Source organism: Rutidosis leptorrhynchoides, chromosome 3, assembly GCF_046630445.1.
Source record: "Rutidosis leptorrhynchoides isolate AG116_Rl617_1_P2 chromosome 3, CSIRO_AGI_Rlap_v1, whole genome shotgun sequence".
Taxonomy (NCBI): Eukaryota; Viridiplantae; Streptophyta; class Magnoliopsida; order Asterales; family Asteraceae; genus Rutidosis; species Rutidosis leptorrhynchoides.
The window spans coordinates 427,525,199-427,547,304 of record NC_092335.1 but is presented as its reverse complement, the minus strand read 5'-3'; the positions used below and the strand labels follow the sequence as shown (position 1 = coordinate 427,547,304).

At 29.3% G+C, this 22,106-nt stretch overlaps 1 protein-coding gene across 1 annotated transcript; it reads right to left on the bottom strand.

The window, feature by feature from the left end:
* Nucleotides 1–18,236: 18,236 nt before the first annotated feature.
* On the bottom strand, nucleotides 18,237–19,108 carry LOC139897851 (uncharacterized). The gene is made up of 2 exons (XM_071880567.1): nucleotides 18,799–19,108; nucleotides 18,237–18,614 (listed from the first exon to the last, which is right to left on the bottom strand). The coding sequence occupies exons 1-2, from the start codon at nucleotides 19,039–19,041 to the stop codon at nucleotides 18,354–18,356; spliced, it is 504 nt and encodes a 167-aa protein (XP_071736668.1). The 5' UTR covers nucleotides 19,042–19,108; the 3' UTR covers nucleotides 18,237–18,353.
* Between the last annotated feature and the right edge of the window lie 2,998 nt (nucleotides 19,109–22,106).

Below are 22,106 nucleotides of genomic sequence, written 5' to 3'. Positions count from 1 at the left end.
GTTTAAATATCGTCGTTTTATATTTTTAAATATTTTTAAAAGATTTATTAGAGTAAATAATATAATTTATTTATTAATAAATAAAATTTTATATTATATTTATATAATAAAATATACTTTTATATATATTAAGTAATAAAATTTATAGGGTTCATTTAATATTATAAAGATAATATGATAGGTATTATTAAAGTAAGTTATTACACGTAGTAAAATATGTTTGTATCAAATATTTATTTGATAAAATAATATCTATAATGATAGTAAGTAAAAGTTGTATTATTTTGTAATAATAATTATTATTATAAAAATATCAATATTTATAATTACTAAGATGACATTATGATAAACGATAATTCTAATTATGATAACTTTAATATTTACGATACTTTTTAATATTATCTTTAAAATAATAATTCTATTTAAAATAATAATAATAATAATGATATTTTATAGTAACAATGACATTTCTATTAAAATGATAATTTTTGTTAAAATGATAGTTTTAATACTAACGATAATTTTAATAATAATAGTAATGATAAAAATAATAAGAACGATAATTTTATCTAAATCAATATCTTATAATATTTTAATTTCATCATGATACTCTTACCCATTATTTCCTAATCGTTTTGCTTAATTGCTTTTAATCGTCTTTTATATCGTGTTCGTAATAATGATAATAATAGTAATCAAAATAATTAGGTGTTACAAATATTTGTTTTAATTACACTAATATTAATAATGATAGTTACTATAACATTATTAACGATAATACTAATAATTATCTTAATGATAATATAGTAATAATAATATTAACAATAACAATAACCATTTTTAAATAATGATATATATATTAATAATGATAATAATAATAATAATAATACCAATAATAATAATAATAATAATAATAATAATAATAATAATAATAATTGGATAATAATAATACTAATTATAACTTTAACGATAATAACGATAGTAATAATAATAAAAAATAACAATTTTTTTAATGATAAATCCTATTATTGATAAAGATAATAATAATAAGATAAAACTAGAACGACGATAATAACGACGATAATAATAATCATTTTTAATAATAATACAAAAATTCGATGGACTATAACTTCAAATCCGTTCATCGAAATCATTCGATATCTAAATGAAAAGTTCTTAATTTTTCGTTAGCTTTCCAACGACATGCATATCTTATACCTTATCTCAGTCGCATATATAACTAATTCAGGATTCAACATAACCTAACTAAAGGCAATATCAAAAGTACAAATATGCATAATCCTATATACTCGAGCACTAGTCAAGGATACACTATTAGTATGTAAAAGTTAAATTATGAGTACTCACGTATCAATATTGAGATTCAATATTGCAGGAAAGGTACGTAGACGCAACGGAGATGATAAACACTATATTGACCTCACGAGCATACCCATGAACCATACCCAATCACCTCCATAGCTATAACCCATAATTTCCTTAATCCAATCCCACTCGAAAAACAATTTCAAAATCACTCGGACAGCACTCTGACGTAATATTTTATGTATACTAATAATATCGTGAAATAATACGGAGTAAATATATATATGTAAATCGATTGAGAGAGTTTAGAGAAAAATATTTTCAAGTTTCTATGAAAGAATAAAACCTATTGAATTCTATTTATAATAGATTTTTGAATTATTAAAGTGAATTATTAAAGTATGAATTATTAAAGTATAAATTATTAAAGTGAATTATTAAAGTATGAATTATTACAGTGAATTATTAAAGTATGAACTATTAAAGTAAATTATTAAATTATGAATTATTAAAGTGAATTATTAAAGTTAAAGTAAAGTAAAAATAAAGTAAAGGTAAAGTTTAAGTATAGTAAAAGTATAAAACTATGTACGTATAATACGCGTATAAATATATATAATATTAATTTAAATTGTTATATATATTTAATAAAATAAAATATAAATATCGTTATCTTTATCATACTGGTTAAGTAATGAGTTGTCAAAAGTGGTTCTAGATATTTATAAAAGTTATATACGTTTTAATAATAAAGTTCTTTTTAAACTGAAAACGTTTTTGTACGTTTGAAACTAAATCAAATAAATATAATAATTTTGTTTTCCAAAACCAAATATATTTTTAAGAATCATTTTGTTTAAAGGTTAAAATAATGGAAATCGTTATATCATAAAATGTTTTAGAAAAGTAGAATCATATATATTCATAATAGGTTTCAAGTTTTTAAATTACAGTTTGTTGGTGAAGCATGGGATAAAGTTCAAAGGTTAAATAAACGTATGAAATCATCTTAATGAAAAATGTCGAGTTACTTAACTTGTCGATATCCAACATCTAAGTTATTTACACTTCACGTTCTTACTTATAAATCACTTTACCATTTTCCGAATGTTGTCAAAAAGAATAGATTTCTTAAATCACAGTGGACCTCATAACATAGACCCGTAATCATATCATAATGTATCTGATAAATCAATCATTTGATATTATCTTCTAATTCCATCGATAAACATATTGAAACAAATACGTTCATGTAAAGTATTATACGTTTAATACTTTATTAATATTCTCAAGTTATAATATATATATACATATATATACATATTTATTTATATATAACGGTTCGTGAATCGTCGGAATTTGGTCGAGGTTATAATGAATGTATGAACACAATTTAAAATTCTTGAGATTTAACTTAACAAACTTTGCTTATCGTGTCGGAATAATATAAAGATAAAGTTTAAATTTGGTTGGAAATTTCTGGGTTGTCACATTGTACGTTTACGTTCGACTTATGTCTCGATTCCGGTTTCTCGAACGTCCTTTCGTGCGCTTAGAAAACTTGTACTTTACGTTTCGTAACGTGTACCTTTAACAATAATTAAACTTAGTTCACCAATAACTATATCACTCGAAGTGTGACTTATTCAATTAAGTGTTTTGGTCATTTGCTTCTATCGTTTCGCTATATATACATATATATAAAATAGTATTTTAAAATCAAAACGTTTTATATCAAGGTTAATATTATATTTTATCATTTTGTAATATATATATATATATATATATATATTTAGAAATATAAATTTATATCTATTAGAAGTATTTATTTAATAATATAATATTTAGTATTCCAAATGCTAATTATATTTCAAGGTATATTTTAAGATCGTTTACATAATAGAAAATATTATGTCGTACTACATTTACGTTTTTGAAACTATATATATATATATATATATATATATATATATATATATATATATATATATATATATATATATATATATATATATATATATATATATATATATATATATATATATATAGGGGCAGGATCAATGGGGAAGTAACCAATCGGGGGGAAGCAAAAATTTTTTTTCGTTTTTTTTGAATTTTTTTTCCGGCATCAAGATCACACGAAAATATGAACATTTAGAAGAGACACTTCGTGATGAATGTTATTATTTAGGCGGGAAAACGATCGACAAAAATAACATTCAAGATAATATTGTTCGTGAAGAATATGAACGTTTTTTTTTCATGTTTTGTGAAGTAAAATTTAGCCCGATTTAGAGTTTAGGGTTTAGGGTTTAGGGTTTAGGGTTTGGTATTTTGGGTTTATTCCATAAACCCAAAACACCAAACCCTAAACCCTAAACTCTAAACCGTTCGTGTTAAAAACTCAATCTAAATCCTAAATCTAAACCCTAAATATAAACCCTAAACCCTAAATTTCTAAACCCTAATTTCTAAACCCTATAAACCCTAATATCTAAACCCTAATATCTAAACCCCAATAGCTAAAACCTCAAAATACGCTCGAAAAACACGATAATTGTTTTTACTTCTTCGAGCGTTTTCCCGCCAAAATAAAAAACATTTATCACAAAGTGTCACTACTAAATGTTCATATTTTCATCTCATCTATAATGTTCTTGAACAAAGTTTTTTCAAAAACGAAAAAAAAAAGTTTTTGCTTCCCCCCGAATGGTTACTTCCCTCTTGATCCTACCACTATATATATATATATATATATATATATATATATATATATATATATATATATGTCACGACCCGGAAAATTTTGACTAATTTTAAACGAAACTCTCGATACGATTTAATATTCTCGACACAATAAGAGAAATCTGTTAGGTTGAGTCTCAAAAATTTTGAAGTGTTTCATATATTCAAATGACCTTCGACCATACCTGAAGATTCACGAACCATTGCTTGTATATATATATATATATATATATATATATATATATATATATATATATATATATATATATATATATATATATATATATATATATATATATATGCTGTTATATACAAATATATTTATTAGGAAATCAGTATTATTATTCATTTTTATTATTAATATTATTAATATTATTATTATATTTATATTTATTTAACATTAAAAATATAAACGAATATTAACATGTGATTAAGTGTAATGTTTCCATCATACTGTGATCCTTTTTGTTTTTGTATCTTTGAACTTGTGCAAACAAGATTCTATCTCAAGAACCAGACAAACTCAATTAGTACAAACTTTTTATTTTTTTTTATTTCTTCTCTGTTGCTAATTGTAAATTTTTCGAGTAAACAAACTATAATTGAGTTCATATGGGTGTAATAACATCACTTCACTTTTATATAACCCACACAAGTGTTCGACCAAATTTCCATATTTTGATCATCACCCTTTCCTTCCTTTCTTATTCCGTCGACCACCACCCTAAGTTCACCGTAGACAACCATCATTACTTACCACCTTTCACCATCTTTTCTTATCCCAATATCCGCCACCCTAGTTTCTTCAACAATAAAACCTGCAACTCATTCTAGTTTTATATTTTCTTTTCGAAACCTTAATCATAACAACAAACACCCTACCACCAAGAAACATCAATTTATAATTCAGATTCTACCTTTGCAACTCACCATCATCACAAAAAATCAACATTCCTTGTTGTTATAGTTGCTGCTACATACTTCTGTTTCTGCTTCAACCGACAATCACCACCCATAAACCACAACAAACCGATTCAAGCTGCTGCATATTCTTTCGGTTTGTTCGATGACTCACAGACCCAAACAACCCTACCACATCTGCGTCCTTTTTCCTATATTTGTTTAATACTATGGAGATAATATATGGGGATGGTAGTGATTTAAGTAATATGATAAGGAATTGTTAAATCATGATGAAGAGTTCACGTTCTTTTCTTTTTCCTCTTGTTGTGGCCGACATCTACCAACCAAACCCCACATGTTTATTAAATAAATATGGAATCAGTTCGTTACCTGGCAAAACCCACTCATTTCCTTTATAACAGATTACAACTTGGGCTTGTGAAACGGGTATTGAGCTGCCGTGTTTATGGGCCGAAAACTTTTGAGACAACTTGGGCTAAAACATGTAAACCCATAGATTTATATTCCTGATTTCTGTCGTGGTGTTAATTCTTTTTGTTCCAATCGACCAAAATCAAAACACACATGTTATTGTTGCTGTATTTTCCTTTCTGTTTCCAACAGTAACAGACGAGACGATTATGATGATATTATGTTGATAAATGATGGATGAAGATGTATGTGGGTGTGTATTATAAAGACAGTCGAGATATAGGTTAAATACATTTAGGATACAAAATAAACAGAAAAGTTTTAACAGAGGGAGATCGAAAACTTTTATTACTAAAGCTGCAAGTCATCTGTTTCTGGTCCCGGTTTAATCAAAGGCGAACACCACAATTGGGCTTTGTGAATCCAGTAACAACACAAATGGACTAGGCTTTAATAGGTTTAACTAGTTGGGCTTATTATAGAAGCAAACTAGGCTATTATCATAGAATGGGCTTCGTGATCATTCGGGCTTTTAATGGACTGAATTCTGGCCCAAACATATTTAAGGAAGAAGAAGAAGAACTGACGGTTAAATAGATTATATAATTTTAATTTGGGGTTAATTCGGAAAAACGAAGTAACTCAGGTGATCTGGGAGTGTTTGTGTGTTTAACCGAGAGGTCGCGGGTTCAAGTTTGGGCATTGGCGATTCTCTTTAAATGCTTAGTTTTTCAAAGGTTGTATTCCATAATTATTTTTATTGTTATTATTATTATTATTATTAAAATTATTATTTTATTATTATTATTATTATCATAAGTATTAGTATTAGTATTAGTATTAGTAGTATTATTATTATAGTTATTAATTATTAATATAAATATTAGTTTCATTATTACTATTAGTAAAATCATTATTTTTATAGTTATTATTAATAGTATTCATTATTATTAAAATTAATATTTTTATTAAAAAGTATTATTTTTATTAAAGTTCATTTTATCATTTATATTAAAAGTATTATTTTTAACCATATTATCATTAATATTATTTTTATCATTACTAACATTATTTTTGTATTATTATAAATTTTAACAAACAAACGATATATATATATATATATATATATATATATATATATATATATATATATATATATATATATATATATATGTATATATATATATATATATGTATATATATATATATGTATATATATATATATATGTATATATATATATATATGTATATATATATATATATGTATATATATATATATATGTATATATATATATATATATGTATATACATATATATATATATATACATATATATATATATATACATATATATATATATATATATATATATATATAACAATATATTTAATACATATAACATAACAAAATTTATATTTTTATCTATTTTAAATATATAAAATGAATATATGAAACATATAGGTTATTAATATAAAAATAATATAGATTTGTTCGATTACATTTATGTGTGTTAATATATAAGTAAATGATATAGGTTCATGAATCCGAGGTCAACCCTACACTTTTTAAAAGACGTCATATGTATTTTTACTACAAAATACATTAGGTGAGTTTCATTTGCTCCCTTTTTAATTGCTTTTGCAATATATATTTTTGGGCTGAGAATACATGCGCTGCTTTTCTAAATGTTTACGAAATAGACACAAATACTTAAAATATATTCTACGTTGAGTTGTACCACTGGCGTATTTCCCTGTAGCTTGGTAACTACTATTTACATGGGTATAGTAAACGCGAATCCTGTTGATAGATCTATCGGGCCTGACAACCCCAACCGGACTGGACGACCAGTATTCAACGGTTGCACAGTACTTCGTTTCGTGACTACACTTGATACGGTGTAGTGAGATTTCATAATAAAGGGAATATGCGACGTTGATTTAATGTTAAGTATGGTTACCAAGTGCTCAACCACTTAGAATATTTTTATTAAATCGTTTGTGTATATGAAATCTTGTGGTCTATTAAGGTATAGAAATGATTGTTATGATAAACCTATGAACTCACCAACCTTTTGGTTGACACTTTTAAGCATGTTTATTCTCAGGTACGAATTAAGTCTTCCGCTGTGCATTAGCTCATTTTAAGGATAATACTTGGAATTGATCATCGCAATGGGACCAAATGTTGATGACTTTGTCCAGGTGGATAAGGACGGGTCTTTACAGGTGGTATCAGAGCGGTGGTCGTAGCGAACCAGGTCTTGCTTTAGTGTGTCTAACTAGGAGTTGTTAAGATGCATTAATGAGTCTGGACTTCGGCCTAGTAGTTGTTAAGTTATATTGATATGTCTGGACTTGAACCTGGTCTGCATGTCAAAAGTTTTTTTGCTTACCACCATTTGTCGAAAAATACCTGCTTATTATTCTTAAGTCTCGACACGTCTTATTGCAATTATTGCATAGATGGTGTTCAGACAAATCCATATCTTAGCGTATATGCTAATTCATATCTTAGCGTATCTATTATGGTAAACTTTGCCTGATATCTTCCATAAATTTCTCCGTAATTTAAGGAATCCTGGTACTATATATATCTATGCATATTATGCATTGAGAATACCATCCAACTATCAATTGCTGTCACTAAACGTTTCATACCAAAAATATTTTTCTGTAATCGTGAAAGATAGCCTCTACGAATCGTCCAAGTTCCTCTGACTCCGAAGACAGTGTGACGGGATCACACCAACCAATCAACTACCGTGATTACTGAAAAAGATGGGGGTGGGTTCGCGACATACTCACCTTATGGAGAAGGGAAGAAGGTACTCCATATCATGAACCGAATCTACCACCTAACCTTGGAGTACTCGACCCACTCACCGGTGAACCTGTTCGCAACACCGTTTATACCCTTTTTGCGAGAATTTTTCATCTTGAGACTACCATTAACGGAACTAGAGAAGATATCCGATCTCTACCTTACACTGATAACCAACCAGGGTTAGTAGAAGAAGTTAAAGAACTTCGAGCTCGAGTGCTAACCTTGGAGAATATGGTTCAAAACTTACAAGCACCAGCAGCATCACCGGCACTAACAGTACTACCAACATCAGTACCAGCAGCACCAGTACCACTAACCACAACATCCGCATCACACATCTCGACACCATAATCTATACCTCGAACATCAACATCATACGCACCATAGATACCAAGGTGTACCAACAATAATTAACGATGAAGTATTGATCCATAACTTCATTAATATTCTGCGAAAAATATGTGGTTCCTAATAGTTTTAGAGATTACTTATACTAGCACAAACCGAAAAGCAAATGAGATTAATATCATATTAACTCATTAGATCCATGATTACATCTGAAGAAAATATATATGCAAGTATATTTTCATAAATATTGTAATTAAAAATTCTTTTATACAAACTGTTAATGGTGAAAATATTTTAACGGGTAGGTAATACCCGAGGAATATTTAGATTTCACATTAATCAGTTACACGGTACATTCTTCGACTCTGATTCAACAGTCAGTCACTATCCTACTTGTATCCATAGATATACGTATCCGTTCACCACAGAATCCATTTTCGTTCAATTTCATATTTGGATTTTGACCTATCAAAATCCAACAAGTGGCATAATGAAGAAAACATCGGACAAAGTAAAATTTGTTAGAAACAAACGAACTAACTAATTGAAATATTGTTAAAAATCCATGCTAACTGTTCCAGCTAACTTTTCCTAGCTAACTGATTACATTTTATTTATCGCAATTTAATTATCGCAATTTTATTTATTGTCATTTAATTTCTGTTATTTATTTTACGCACTTTAAATAACGGGACACGTATACAAGGTTTCGACATATCATATTGACCCATCTATATATCTATCTTGGAACAACCATAGACACTCTATATGCAAATGACGGAGTTAGCTATACAGGGTTGAGGTTGATCCCAAAATATATATATAGTTTGAGTTGTGATCAATACTGAGACCGGTACACGGGTCACGATACGTATTAATTAATTCGAATGTTATATATTAAACTATATATGAACTATTGGACTATTGGACTACTAACTTTGGACAATTAAAATAAATTAAAATATCGATTATAACATATGAAACTAAACAATTCTTCAAGTTTGCCACCTAATTTCACCTTAAACCTCATTTGTACCTCAACAATTACAATCCGTGTTCAAACCTTTCATGATTCTTGAAAACACCTTAATCGAGAGGATGAACCAACCGCACTTCATCTATGGAAGGAAAGGTTTATGCATATAGTTATGCACCTGAAAAACTCTCGGAAACTGAGTAAACGTTTAACACGTAGCTGTGCTAATTCCTTAGTGTTATTTTTACCCAAAATAACATCTCCACTCTTTTTCAAATTAGACAATTTTGTCACAGCTTCAGCAAATCAACTTCAACTTTTCATTCGAATAAGTCTTATTATAACTTTGATATATATGATTGGCTTTTCTCATCGTTACCGGAGAACACTTCATATTCCACCATATTACCATCAGCGTTTAATCATCTAAAAACACAATTCTCCTGAAATTACCTCGGTTTGATAACCGATGACCCAGATCCGTTAACCTTGAAAATACAGACGAAGCAGCATGTTGTAGATGGTCTTAATGGCCAAAAGTTGATGATAAAGAAGGAAGTGTTAGGAACGCTCGATGGAAAATTTGGTACTGAAAAATGAATTGAGCAAACCATGAAGGAAACCAAGGATAAATACAAGGACCGAACCCTATATTCAAAGAATCCTGATGATTCTGTTTCAGATGAAATCTTTAGAGAATATCTTGCTTTGAAGTCATGTTAAAATCTTGCGAAAAAATTTTCTTCATCAATGTTCGAACTTAGAAATTCCAAAAATATCATCATAAATATCTTCGATATTTCTGAGGATATTTTTATAAATATTCTTGTCCGAAATTATCTACCTCTTCATGTTTTCTGTATTTCATTATATAAGAAACTTTTGTAAAAATTTAAGTATAAAATTTTGAATGAATTGTGGAGAAGTGTTGAGAATTGAAGCATGAGTTAGTATAATATAATGACGCTTGGCCAACGTGGTTATATTACAGTAAGTCATGCTGAGTTTTTAATGGAACGTGATGATTCACAGATTATAACGTCATCATGTGTTATGTTACATAACTCTATCATTCTACTTAACCTCAGAACATATCAAGAAAATGTATTCTTGATGGTTCTACTTTCTGTGATATTGATAAATTTGAAAATCAAATCGTGCTATCACGTTCCTTCCTGCTTAGAACATTATAATCATTCAAAACTCTATACCTACGAATTCTGGACAATTATTCGTTTGATTTAGAATGGGGAAGAGAAAACAAGAGCATGGAGCTCGGAAATATAAAGGAAAATACAAAGCCGATCACAAACACATAAAATACAAACCGTGTATATCAATGCAGATAGCAACATAAATACACGGGAGAATGAAAAACACTATAACCTCAAGGTAATAGTAGAAGTAAACAGATTCCTCTGGTGGAAGTTGGAAAAGGAGAATGAATGTTGCGATAGTAAGGATGAGGACAAGGATCAGAACTGGATTAAACATTTTAATAATCGTTTGAAAGTATGGATCGAGAAAGAAAGAATTGGAGGGGTGAAAATAATGGAACGGAAGGGTTTAATTTATAATAAAAATATCAGACGTAGCAATCAAGACAGATGACCACATTTAATTGAAAAGATCCTAATTTCCTCAAATTCCGAAGACTCAGATCTTATTTAGATTTCGAAGATTTCCTTAATCCCTTGAATTTCGGAAATTCAACCAAAACAACGTCAAAAGTAAGACGAATCTTTATCCTCCACATATCACTCTTTTGTGATAGCTTTACCCATACGCTTCACATGATCGAATCGTTTTATCTATATTAATCAATAATGATAAAACTCTAATTATCAACTCATATTCGTCATGAAAACATTTTTATTGTTAGCCATGACTACCTCACTCAAATTTCGGGATGAAATTTCTTTAACGGGTAGGTACTGTCACAACCCGGAAAATTTCGACCAATTTTAAACGAAACTCTCGATACGATTTAATATTCTCGACACAATAAGAGAAATATGTTAGGTTGAGTCTCAAAAATTTTGAAGTGTTTCATATATTCAAATGACCTTCGACCATACCTGAAGATTCACGAACCATTGCTTGTATATATATATATATATATATATATATATATATATATATATATATATATATATATATATATATATATATATATATATATATATATATATATATATATATATATATGCTGTTATATACGAATATATTTATTAGGAAATCAGTATTATTATTCATTTTTATTATTAATATTATTATTAATATTATTAATATTATTATTATTATTATATTTATATTTATTTAACATTAAAAATATAAACGAATATTAACATGTGATTAAGTGTAATGTTTCCATCATACTGTGATCCTTTTTGTTTTTGTATCTTTGAACTTGTGCAAACAAGATTCTATCTCAAGAACCAGACAAACTCAATTAGTACAAACTTTTTATTTTTTTTTATTTCTTCTCTGTTGCTAATTGTAAATTTGTCGAGTAAACAAACTATAATTGAGTTCATATGGGTGTAATAACATCACTTCATTTTTATATAACCCACACAAGTGTTCGACCAAATTGCCATATTTTGATCATCACCCTTTCCTTCCTTTCTTATTCCGTCGACCACCACCCTAAGTTCACCGTAGACAACCATCATTACTTACCACCTTTCACCATCTTTTCTTATCCCAATATCTGCCACCCTAGTTTCTTCAACAATAAAACCTGCAACTCATTCTAGTTTTATGTTTTCTTTTCGAAACCTTAATCATAACAACAAACACCCTACCACCAAGAAACATCACCTTATAATTCAGATTCTACCTTTGCAACTCACCATCATCACAAACAATCAACATTCCTTGTTGTTATAGTTGCTGCTACATACTTCTGTTTCTGCTTCAACCGACAATCACCACCCATAAACCACAACAAACTGATTCAAGCTGCTGCATATTCTTTTAGTTTGTTCGATGACTCACAGACCCAAACAACCCTACCACAGCTGCGTCCTTTTTCCTATATTTGTTTAATACTATGGAGATAATATATGGGGATGGTAGTGATTTAAGTAATATGATAAGGAATTGTTAAATCATGATGAAGAGTTCACGTTCTTTTCTTTTTCCTCTTGTTGTGGCCGACATCTACCAACCAAACCCCACATGTTTATTAAATAAATATGGAATCAGTTCGTTACCAGGCAAAACCCACTCATTTCCTTTATAACAGATTACAACTTGGGCTTGTGAAACGGGTATTGAGCTGCCGTGTTTATGGGCCGAAAACTTTTGAGACAACTTGGGCCAACACATGTAAACCCATAGATTTATATTCCTGATTTCTGTCGTGGTGTTAATTCTTTTTGTTCCAATCGACCAAAATCAAAACACACATGTTATTGTTGCTGTATTTTCCTTTCTGTTTCCAACAGTAACAGACGAGACGATTATGATGATATTATGTTGATAAATGATGGATGAAGATGTATGTGGGTGTGTATTATAAAGACAGTAGAGATATAGGTTAAATACATTTAGGATACAAAATAAACAGAAAAGTTTTAACAGAGGGAGATCGAAAACTTTTATTACTAAAGCTGCAAGTCATCTGTTTCTGGTCCCGGTTTAATCAAAGGCGAACACCACAATTGGGCTTTGTGAATCCAGTAACAACACAAATGGACTAGGCTTTAATAGGTTTAACTAGTTGGGCTTATTATAGAAGCAAACTAGGCTATTAACATATAATGGGCTTCGTGATCATTCGGGATTTTAATGGACTGAATTCGGGCCCAAACATATTTAAGGAAGAAGAAGAAGAACTGACGGTTAAATAGATTATATAATTTTAATTTGGGGTTAATTCGGAAAAACGAAGTAACTCAGGTGATCTGGGAGTGTTTGTGTGTTTAACCGAGAGGTCGCGGGTTCAAGTTTGGGCATTGGCGATTCTCTTTAAATGCTTAGTTTTTCAAAGGTTGTATTCCATAATTATTTTTATTGTTATTATTATTATTATTATTATTAAAATTATTATTTTTATTATTATTATTATTATCATAAGTATTTGTATTAGTATTAGTATTAGTAGTATTATTATTATAGTTATTAATTATTAATATAAATATTAGTTTCATTATTACTATTAGTAAAATCATTATTTTTATAGTTATTATTAATAGTATTCATTATTATTAAAATTAACATTTTTTTAAAAAGTATTATTTTTATTAAAGTTATCATTTTATCATTTATATTAAAAGTATTATTTTTAACCATATTATCATTATTATTATTTTTATCATTACTAACATTATTTTTGTATTATTATAAATTTTAACAAACAAACGATATATATATATATATATATATATATATATATATATATATATATATATATATATATATATATATATATATATATATATATATATATATATATATATATATATATATATATATATATATATATATATAACAATATATTTAATCCATATAACATAACAAAATTTATATTTTTATCTATTTTAAATATATAAAATGAATATATGAAACATATAGGTTATTAATATAAAAATAATATAGATTTGTTCGATTACATTTATGTGTGTTAATATATAAGTAAATGATATAGGTTCATGAATCCGAGGTCAACCCTACACTTGTTAAATGACGTCATATGTATTTTTACTACAAAATACATTAGGTGAGTTTCATTTGCTCCCTTTTTAATTGCTTTTGCAATATATATTTTTGGGCTGAGAATACATGCGCTGCTTTTCTAAATGTTTACGAAATAGACACAAGTACTTAAAATATATTCTACGTTAAGTTGTACCACTGGCGTATTTCCCTGTAGCTTGGTAACTACTATTTACATAGGTATAGTAAACGTGAATCCTGTTGATAGATCTATCGGGCCTGACAACCCCAACCGGACTGGACGACCAGTATTCAACGGTTGCACAGTACTTCGTTTCGTGACTACACTTGGTACGGTGTAGTGAGATTTCATAATAAAGGGAATATGCGACGTTGATTAAATGTTAAGTATGGTTACCAAGTGCTCAACCACTTAGAATATTTTTATTAAATCGTTTGTGTATATGAAATCTTGTGATCTATTAAGGTATAGAAATGATTGTTATGATAAACCTATGAACTCACCAACCTTTTGGTTGACACTTTTAAGCATGTTTATTCTCAGGTACGAATTAAGTCTTCCGCTGTGCATTAGCTCATTTTAAGGATAATACTTGGAATTGATCATCGCAATGGGACCAAATGTTGATGACTTCGTCCAGGTGGATAAGGACGGGTCTTTACAATGTATATATATATATATATATATATATATATATATATATATATATATATATATATATATATATATATATATATATATATATATATTGTAAATTATAATATAAAGCTTTTATTAAATTCTTCTAATTCTATAGAAATAATTTACCTTTATAAACAACTGGTTTAATAACTCGGTTCTTGAAATCGTTTCCATATGTTTTGAGATCAAATCAAAAAATATTATAAAGTTTAGTTTTTCCAAAACTACTTATATTCAAAGTCAATTTATTAAAAGGGTTTTAATAATTGTTATATCATAAAACGTTTTCATAAAGTAAAATTATATAATATGTAAGTCGTAATGGTTTTTAGTTTTTAATTGGGTTAAAACCAAAAATAGGTTACAAAAACTTACACAAATGTACCGATGTCGTCCACAAACTCATTTCCATCCTACTATCGCCTATAAACTTTCAGAAAATGTGCTAATATCAACATTTTATGGTTTTGACCTGTTACATACTAATTTTGACCTGATATTTTTTTTTTTTTAATATCCAATCCACGAACGACAGTGTTGATTTTAACCAGTTTAGCCGGTAGCAAGTCATTTTTGTTTACATTGGTACACTTTTTAAAAGTTTTTGTTTACATTGGTACACTTTTTGAAAGTTTGTAGGCGACAGTAGGACGGAATTGAGTTTGTGAACGGAATTGGTACATTTGTGTAAGTTTGTAGCCTATTTTTGGCTTTAACCCTTTTTAATTTATAGTTTAATCTTGAATCATAGAGTTAAGTCTAATGGATAATCAAACGTATGAAATCATTTAAATGCAACATTTTTATTTACTTAACATGTCGTCGTCCATCAAATATCATAAAAGCTAAATAGTTAACATATCAAGATACACGAGGAAATCATTGTAAAGCATGCATCGAAAATTAAGCAAGAACCTCCACTATCTTTTGTCTAGTTCTCGTTAATTGACACTTTTGTTCTTACATGTAAATCACTTTACCATTTTCCGAATATTGTTAAAAAGAACAGATTTCTTAAATTATAGTGGACCTTAATACAGAGATCCGTAATCATATTACACTGTATCTGATAATTCACTCATTTGATATTATCTTTTAATTTTCGTCGATAAACATATATTGAAACTAATATGTTTATGTAAAGTATTATTCATCAAATACTTTGTTAACGTTCTCAAGTCATATAATTGATTTCATAACTTATTTTCATATCAACCAAACCGTTTAATGTTTTATTAATATTTCTTAATTTAATATACACACATATATATACATACATATCTATTCACACATAATTGTTCGTGAATCGTCGAGAACAGTCGAAGGGTAAATGAATAGGTGAACACAGTTAAAAGTTTTTGAGACTTCAACATTACAGACTTTGCTTATCGTGTCGGAAACATTAAATCATATAAAGATTAAGTTTAAATTTGGTCGGAAATTGCCGGGTCGTCACACACGCGATGTGCAACGCTTCATATCTAAACATCAAGAACTACATGGTTTTTCGGGGATGCTAGGAAACCTCGATTGTATGCATTGGGGTTGGAAAGATTGTCCTACTGCTTGGCAAGGACATTATACTCGAGGTGATAAAGGTTACCGGAGTATCATAGAAGTTATGGCTTCGTACGATTTGTGGATCTGGCACATATTCGAATAACGATGTCACTGTAATTTTTTTGACGATTTGAAACAAGATAGAGCTCCACCTTGCAATTTTACGGTTAATGGGTGTACCGCAACAAAGTTTATTATTTGGGCCGCGATGTAATTTGTCCGAATTGGCAATAATTATTAAATCTTTTAAAAGTGTGATTTATCCAAAGTTCTCGAAATTTAAAAAATATCAATATTCGGAAAGAAAATATATAGAACGAGCATTCGGTGTCTTAATAATAATAATAATAATAATAATAATAATAATAATAATAATAATAATAATAATAATAATAATAATAATAATAATAATAATAATAATAATAATAATAATAATAATTTTGAGAAAGTATATCATGGTTGAGAGTGTTTAGTGATGATTTAATCCCGGTGACGAAATGTTAATGCGACGTTGATGTAGCAGTTAGTCATGGGGATGAAGTATGTCATGGTTAGGAGCGTCCTAACAATGTTTGTGAAATACTCAAACGTCAATAGGGATGACATTCATGGGCGATGGGCGTGAATTCTTAACATCCGCAACCCGCAAACCATATTTTTCTTCATCCGTCGGATACTTGTTACCCGCTAACGGGATATCATTTTCACTCATGCCCGTGATTCACGGATATCCACAATCTGCGAGCAAACCCACTGTTATAAATACACAAATTACATAATCAATAATCAAATACGCTAAAGATACACAATTTAACCAAATATGGATACTATACAATAGAATATTTACCTTATGGTAGTGTTAGATCGAATATAGGGCTACTTTGTTTGTTTGCTATAACTTCGACAGACGTTTATGGAATTATTATAAGAGGTGGGTAGTGATTTCTTATGATCTATATCCTAAATATAGTGGTATCCTCACTTGGTACGTATATGTAATAGTAAGTTATAAAACCATTTTAATAGGTAGAGACGTAGAGTAAATCAAGGTATGGACTTGGACTAATTGGGAATGTAGTAACTCATTAATTAATTAATTAATTAATAATAATAATAATAATAATAATAATAATAATAATAATAATAATAATAATAATAATAATAATAATAATAATAATAATAATAATAATAAAGTTGTACATAGCAGTTATATATATATATATATATATATATATATATATATATATATATATATATATATATATATATATATATACATATATATATATATATATATATATATATATATATATATATTTATTTATTTATTTTTTTTGAAAGGCAAGCTTGCATCAGTCCGGACCGAAGCCTAGTCATCATTTGCACACACACACACGCGCTTTCGGGCAGGAAACCCGAACCACACTCTGAGGATCAGACCCTTTAACCATCCCGAGGGGCAGGCGGGCCGGATCTTAGTCCCAGAGCGGGTCGGTAAAACCTTTCCTTTGGGCCACCTTCAAGGAATATATTTCAATTCCTAGAGCGGGTGACGAGGCTCGAACCCGAGACCTCTAGCCCTGCGAGTACACAAGTGTAACCGCGGTACCATACCAGTTATATATTGACTTTGTAGTGACGTATGTATTGACTTTGTAGTGACTGTTTTAAAATGTGATTTCGTTAAGAAAATAGATCAAATATAATATGGATACGGATACTATGAATTTACAGTTATTTTTATTCCAAGTTAACCAAAATCGCAACAATAAAAAACTCGGTTAGTGACAGATTTATGAATCAACCGGACAAATCTTATGATTATTAACATGGTAACGTGTTGTATATATATGTACTTATTGGCTTTTAAGTTTTAACACTCTTGATGCACATTGAAAGCAACTGCTCTAGCCCAAAACTTGATTTGTGCCTTCATATCTTCTGATGAACCCTTATCAACCCATCCTCCTGGAATTGTTGGTGCACCACCATTGTTTTTCCCCATTTTCATCGAGTTTTTACTTCTATTTCGCTCTCTCATGCTTTCAAATTTCCTCATGTTACTAACCTTTTCTTTATTTGTTTCTTCTTTTTGTGACAAGTATCGTGGTAAACTCGAACTTCCTTTCATAACCTGCATAAAAAATCATATTAGTTATTCACTTATTTGTACAATAATGCTGAATTTCATAAACAAAATGATTAAAGCGCCGAAAGATAAGAATAAGATGCACTAAAGTAACAATTTTTTTCTAATATAGATAAGTCCTTAATTAACATGGCATAGCTAGATATAAAGTTTTCGAGATCATGTATACCTTAGTGGTTTGTTGAGGAGGCGGTGACATATGAGAAGAATTGAATGACGCTTGCCTAATCAACCGCCCCATCTTAAACTCGCTTTCTTCATCTTCGATGTCAAGTTCTTCATCGTGTTCAACTTGTAAAGTTGGCATGGATGCTATCCTAAAGCTCGAGCCTTTCTGCTCATCGAACGAGTCGTTGACCAAGGTTTCTTGATTCTGACTTAATGAAGGATGATTATAGTACCATGTAGACATGGATTTTGTTGTATTTGTGTAGAACAAAGTTTGTTCTAAGAGATTGGATTGTTTCTTTAAATTTGTTTGGTTGTATTAACAAGAGGGTTGTCACAAATGTTTTGCAATTGGTACCGAACTTATAGGCACGAGACTTTTGAGAGCTGTCAACGAAGATGATTGTGATTGGAGGGATCAAGTGGGCAATGTGGTTTAAATTGTTGGTTTAAATTGTTGCAAAATTTAATGCACAAGTAATATGTGGTGTTACGGGGTTTAAATTGTTGCAAAATTTAATGCACAAAGTAATATGTGGTGTTATACTTCGTTAAAAAACACTCATATGGATTTCTTGATTATGTCCATAACAAAACATTTGGTTAATATCATCACATAATAACAAATATATGGATGGAAAGTTCGAAAACGACATATAACTTGATTAAACTGTGTACCAGATAAATTGACAGTGAATACTTTCTTTTAAAAAATTAACAAATTAAAGATTGTTGTTTCTATACCAAATGTTGCAAAATGTATTAAAAAAATCTATATAACGCACTGCTTCATTAGTTATTAAACTATTTCCTATTTGTACAAGTAATAGCTTTAATCGATCGGGTAAAGAAATAAAGTGCGAGATCGTTGAAGGGAAAATGAAGAAAGTGTGACCTAAAGGATGTTAAATGCGTTTGCTTTTGTGTTTTCGTGTTTATTCTTATTTATTTGGTTTAGTTCTTAGTCTTGTTTTTTGTTTTGGTGTGTGCAACTTGATTACGTAGAGGCACGGTTTTAGGTGTTAGAGGATTATGTTAGGCTCAAGTATACTTGTGGGCTTGGGACCGTTAGGGTTTAATGACATCCTTTGTAATCTATAAATACCGCACTAATAATAAAGTTATGATGATGGGTTGCATTATTCAACATGGTATCAGAGCGTTATGATCCTAATTGAATCACATAACCGTCACCACTTTCGATTAATTTTACCTTGTCAAAACTATCCTATCTAAAAACTCTATTTTCTTCTCTTGAAACTAAACGGATATGGATATGGATATGGATGAACAAAAAATAAATGGATATGGATGTGGATACGGCATCACCCGCTCCATATCCGATCTATTACCATCCCTAGCAGCTTTACTTTATACACCTTGTGCTCCGAAGATCACTCTAAGGTACCTTTTTTTTTTTTTTCCTTCTAATACGGCTCTGTTTCGGGAGCCATCAACAAGCGTCTACTTATTGGCGACTTGACTGTAGCTTAGAGCCTAAATCGAATCCCAGGCAACACTTAAAACCCATGGAAATTTGTTCCACCATTTTCATGGCGTCGACATTTACTTTTTACGAGTTATTTATTTATTTATCAAATTTTTTTTTTTTTTTTGGCCGAAGGTCCGTTAGAAGCAATCTCTTTATCCGTCGAACATAGAGAGGGAGGACTTTCTCTACCCTTGTGAGTGCTTCACTCGGGGTGGTGAAATGACTTCTCTTTGTCCTAGGGTAGAGGAAGGATTGTATATGTTCCACCTCCCCCATACCCTACATGTGTGGGATTGGGTATTGTTGTTGTTGTTGTTGTTGTTAACCGCCCAAGTATGATTGTGGGCTTGGGTCTAACATAATCCTCTAAAATTAGATAGTTTTGATTGTACTTAACTTTTTAGGCGTGAGACTCTTCAGTTTCTCTTGTATTCTTCGGTTGGTGATGTTTTTTTATACGTTTCCGTTAGTTATATGAGTATTCGTTATTAAAAGAAATAGCTTTAATGATTTCATTCAATTATTTGTGTTAAAAATTTATATTACGAAGTGACCTAAAAATCTCCGTTATGTTTGAATTATTGAAATATGATTGATAATGTGATCGTTGGATATATAGTAAAAACAAACTAAATAATATAATAACTACAATGACTTATGATACAATAAAACATTTATATATCAAAACTAATACGGAGTACTAATTTTATTATATTGGTTATGTTAGTACTTATTGATAAGAATCAAGAAGTGAGGTGGCAAGTGGATTGGTTGGAGGGAATAAAGGGATTGATGAAAAGCCAGCAAACCAGCCATGTGCTTGATTTTTTGTTTATGGATTACAACACTTACCAAATGCTCAAAATGCATACTTCGACAAAAATCATGAATTAAAATTGTCTAACCAAAACAAAAATGGCATAATTATTTGATATTATGTGTCCATATTCAACTATACCATGTCAATATTGGTGTAATAACATGAATTTTTGTGTGATGCATAAAGTGTACAATACTTTGTATCTGCGTATAGAAGTAAAATAACTAAAAACACTAATAGACAGCATAACCATCACAACATGGCATGGTGATTGACATCCTAATATCCTATGTGTCTGGTTTAAATCTCAATAATGACACATCTTGATATAATTGAAGAAAGGTGTTAGGAGTGCGAAGATGAGTTAAACATAAAATGGAACCTAAGCTAGAGTCTTATCCCAACCGGGATGGATCATATCGCGATCGGGATGCGTTAAGCAAAGCAAATCAAATCAGTAGCTGAAAACATGGCCATCGCAACCAAGATGGATCCTATCACAATTGGGATGTGCCTGCAGCCATAATTGGATTTGGACTAGGAGTCTGCGTTTACTTCGAATTCGTTGTTCTTTTTGCACTATAAACACCCCATATGCAACCTATAATGTATACCTACGAAAAATAAAATAATAATAAAAAAAAATACTCTTTGGTTGATCGGGGATTAAAGTAATCATGTTTGATTACATATAACATCGTTAAATTTTTATTTTTATTTTTATTTTATTTTTATTTTTTTTTACATTTTTGCTAGTTTCTTCGTGTTCATCACATATATTCGTTTACTGTCAGTGGGTTTGGTAACTTTGGGCTATCAAGTCTTGTTATGGCTTAACCTAATCGTTCCTAACAAAAGAATCTAAAACATTTACGGGGTAATCTAGTTAGACCGCACATCTGAGTAAAATCCCGATAGGGTAAACTAACATCTTTTTAATTGCAATAACTTAGCAGATTGCCACTAAACCACAAAGAAAAGATGCACAATTTAAATT

Coding starts and splice junctions, on each gene's coding strand:
- LOC139897851 (XM_071880567.1), bottom strand. CDS start 19,041: ATGTCTACATGGTACTATAATCATCCTTCATTAAGTCAGAATCAAGAA. Junction 18,615..18,798: donor CTCCTCAACAAACCACTAAG/GTATACATGATC, acceptor TTTTTTATGCAG/GTTATGAAAGGAAGTTCGAG.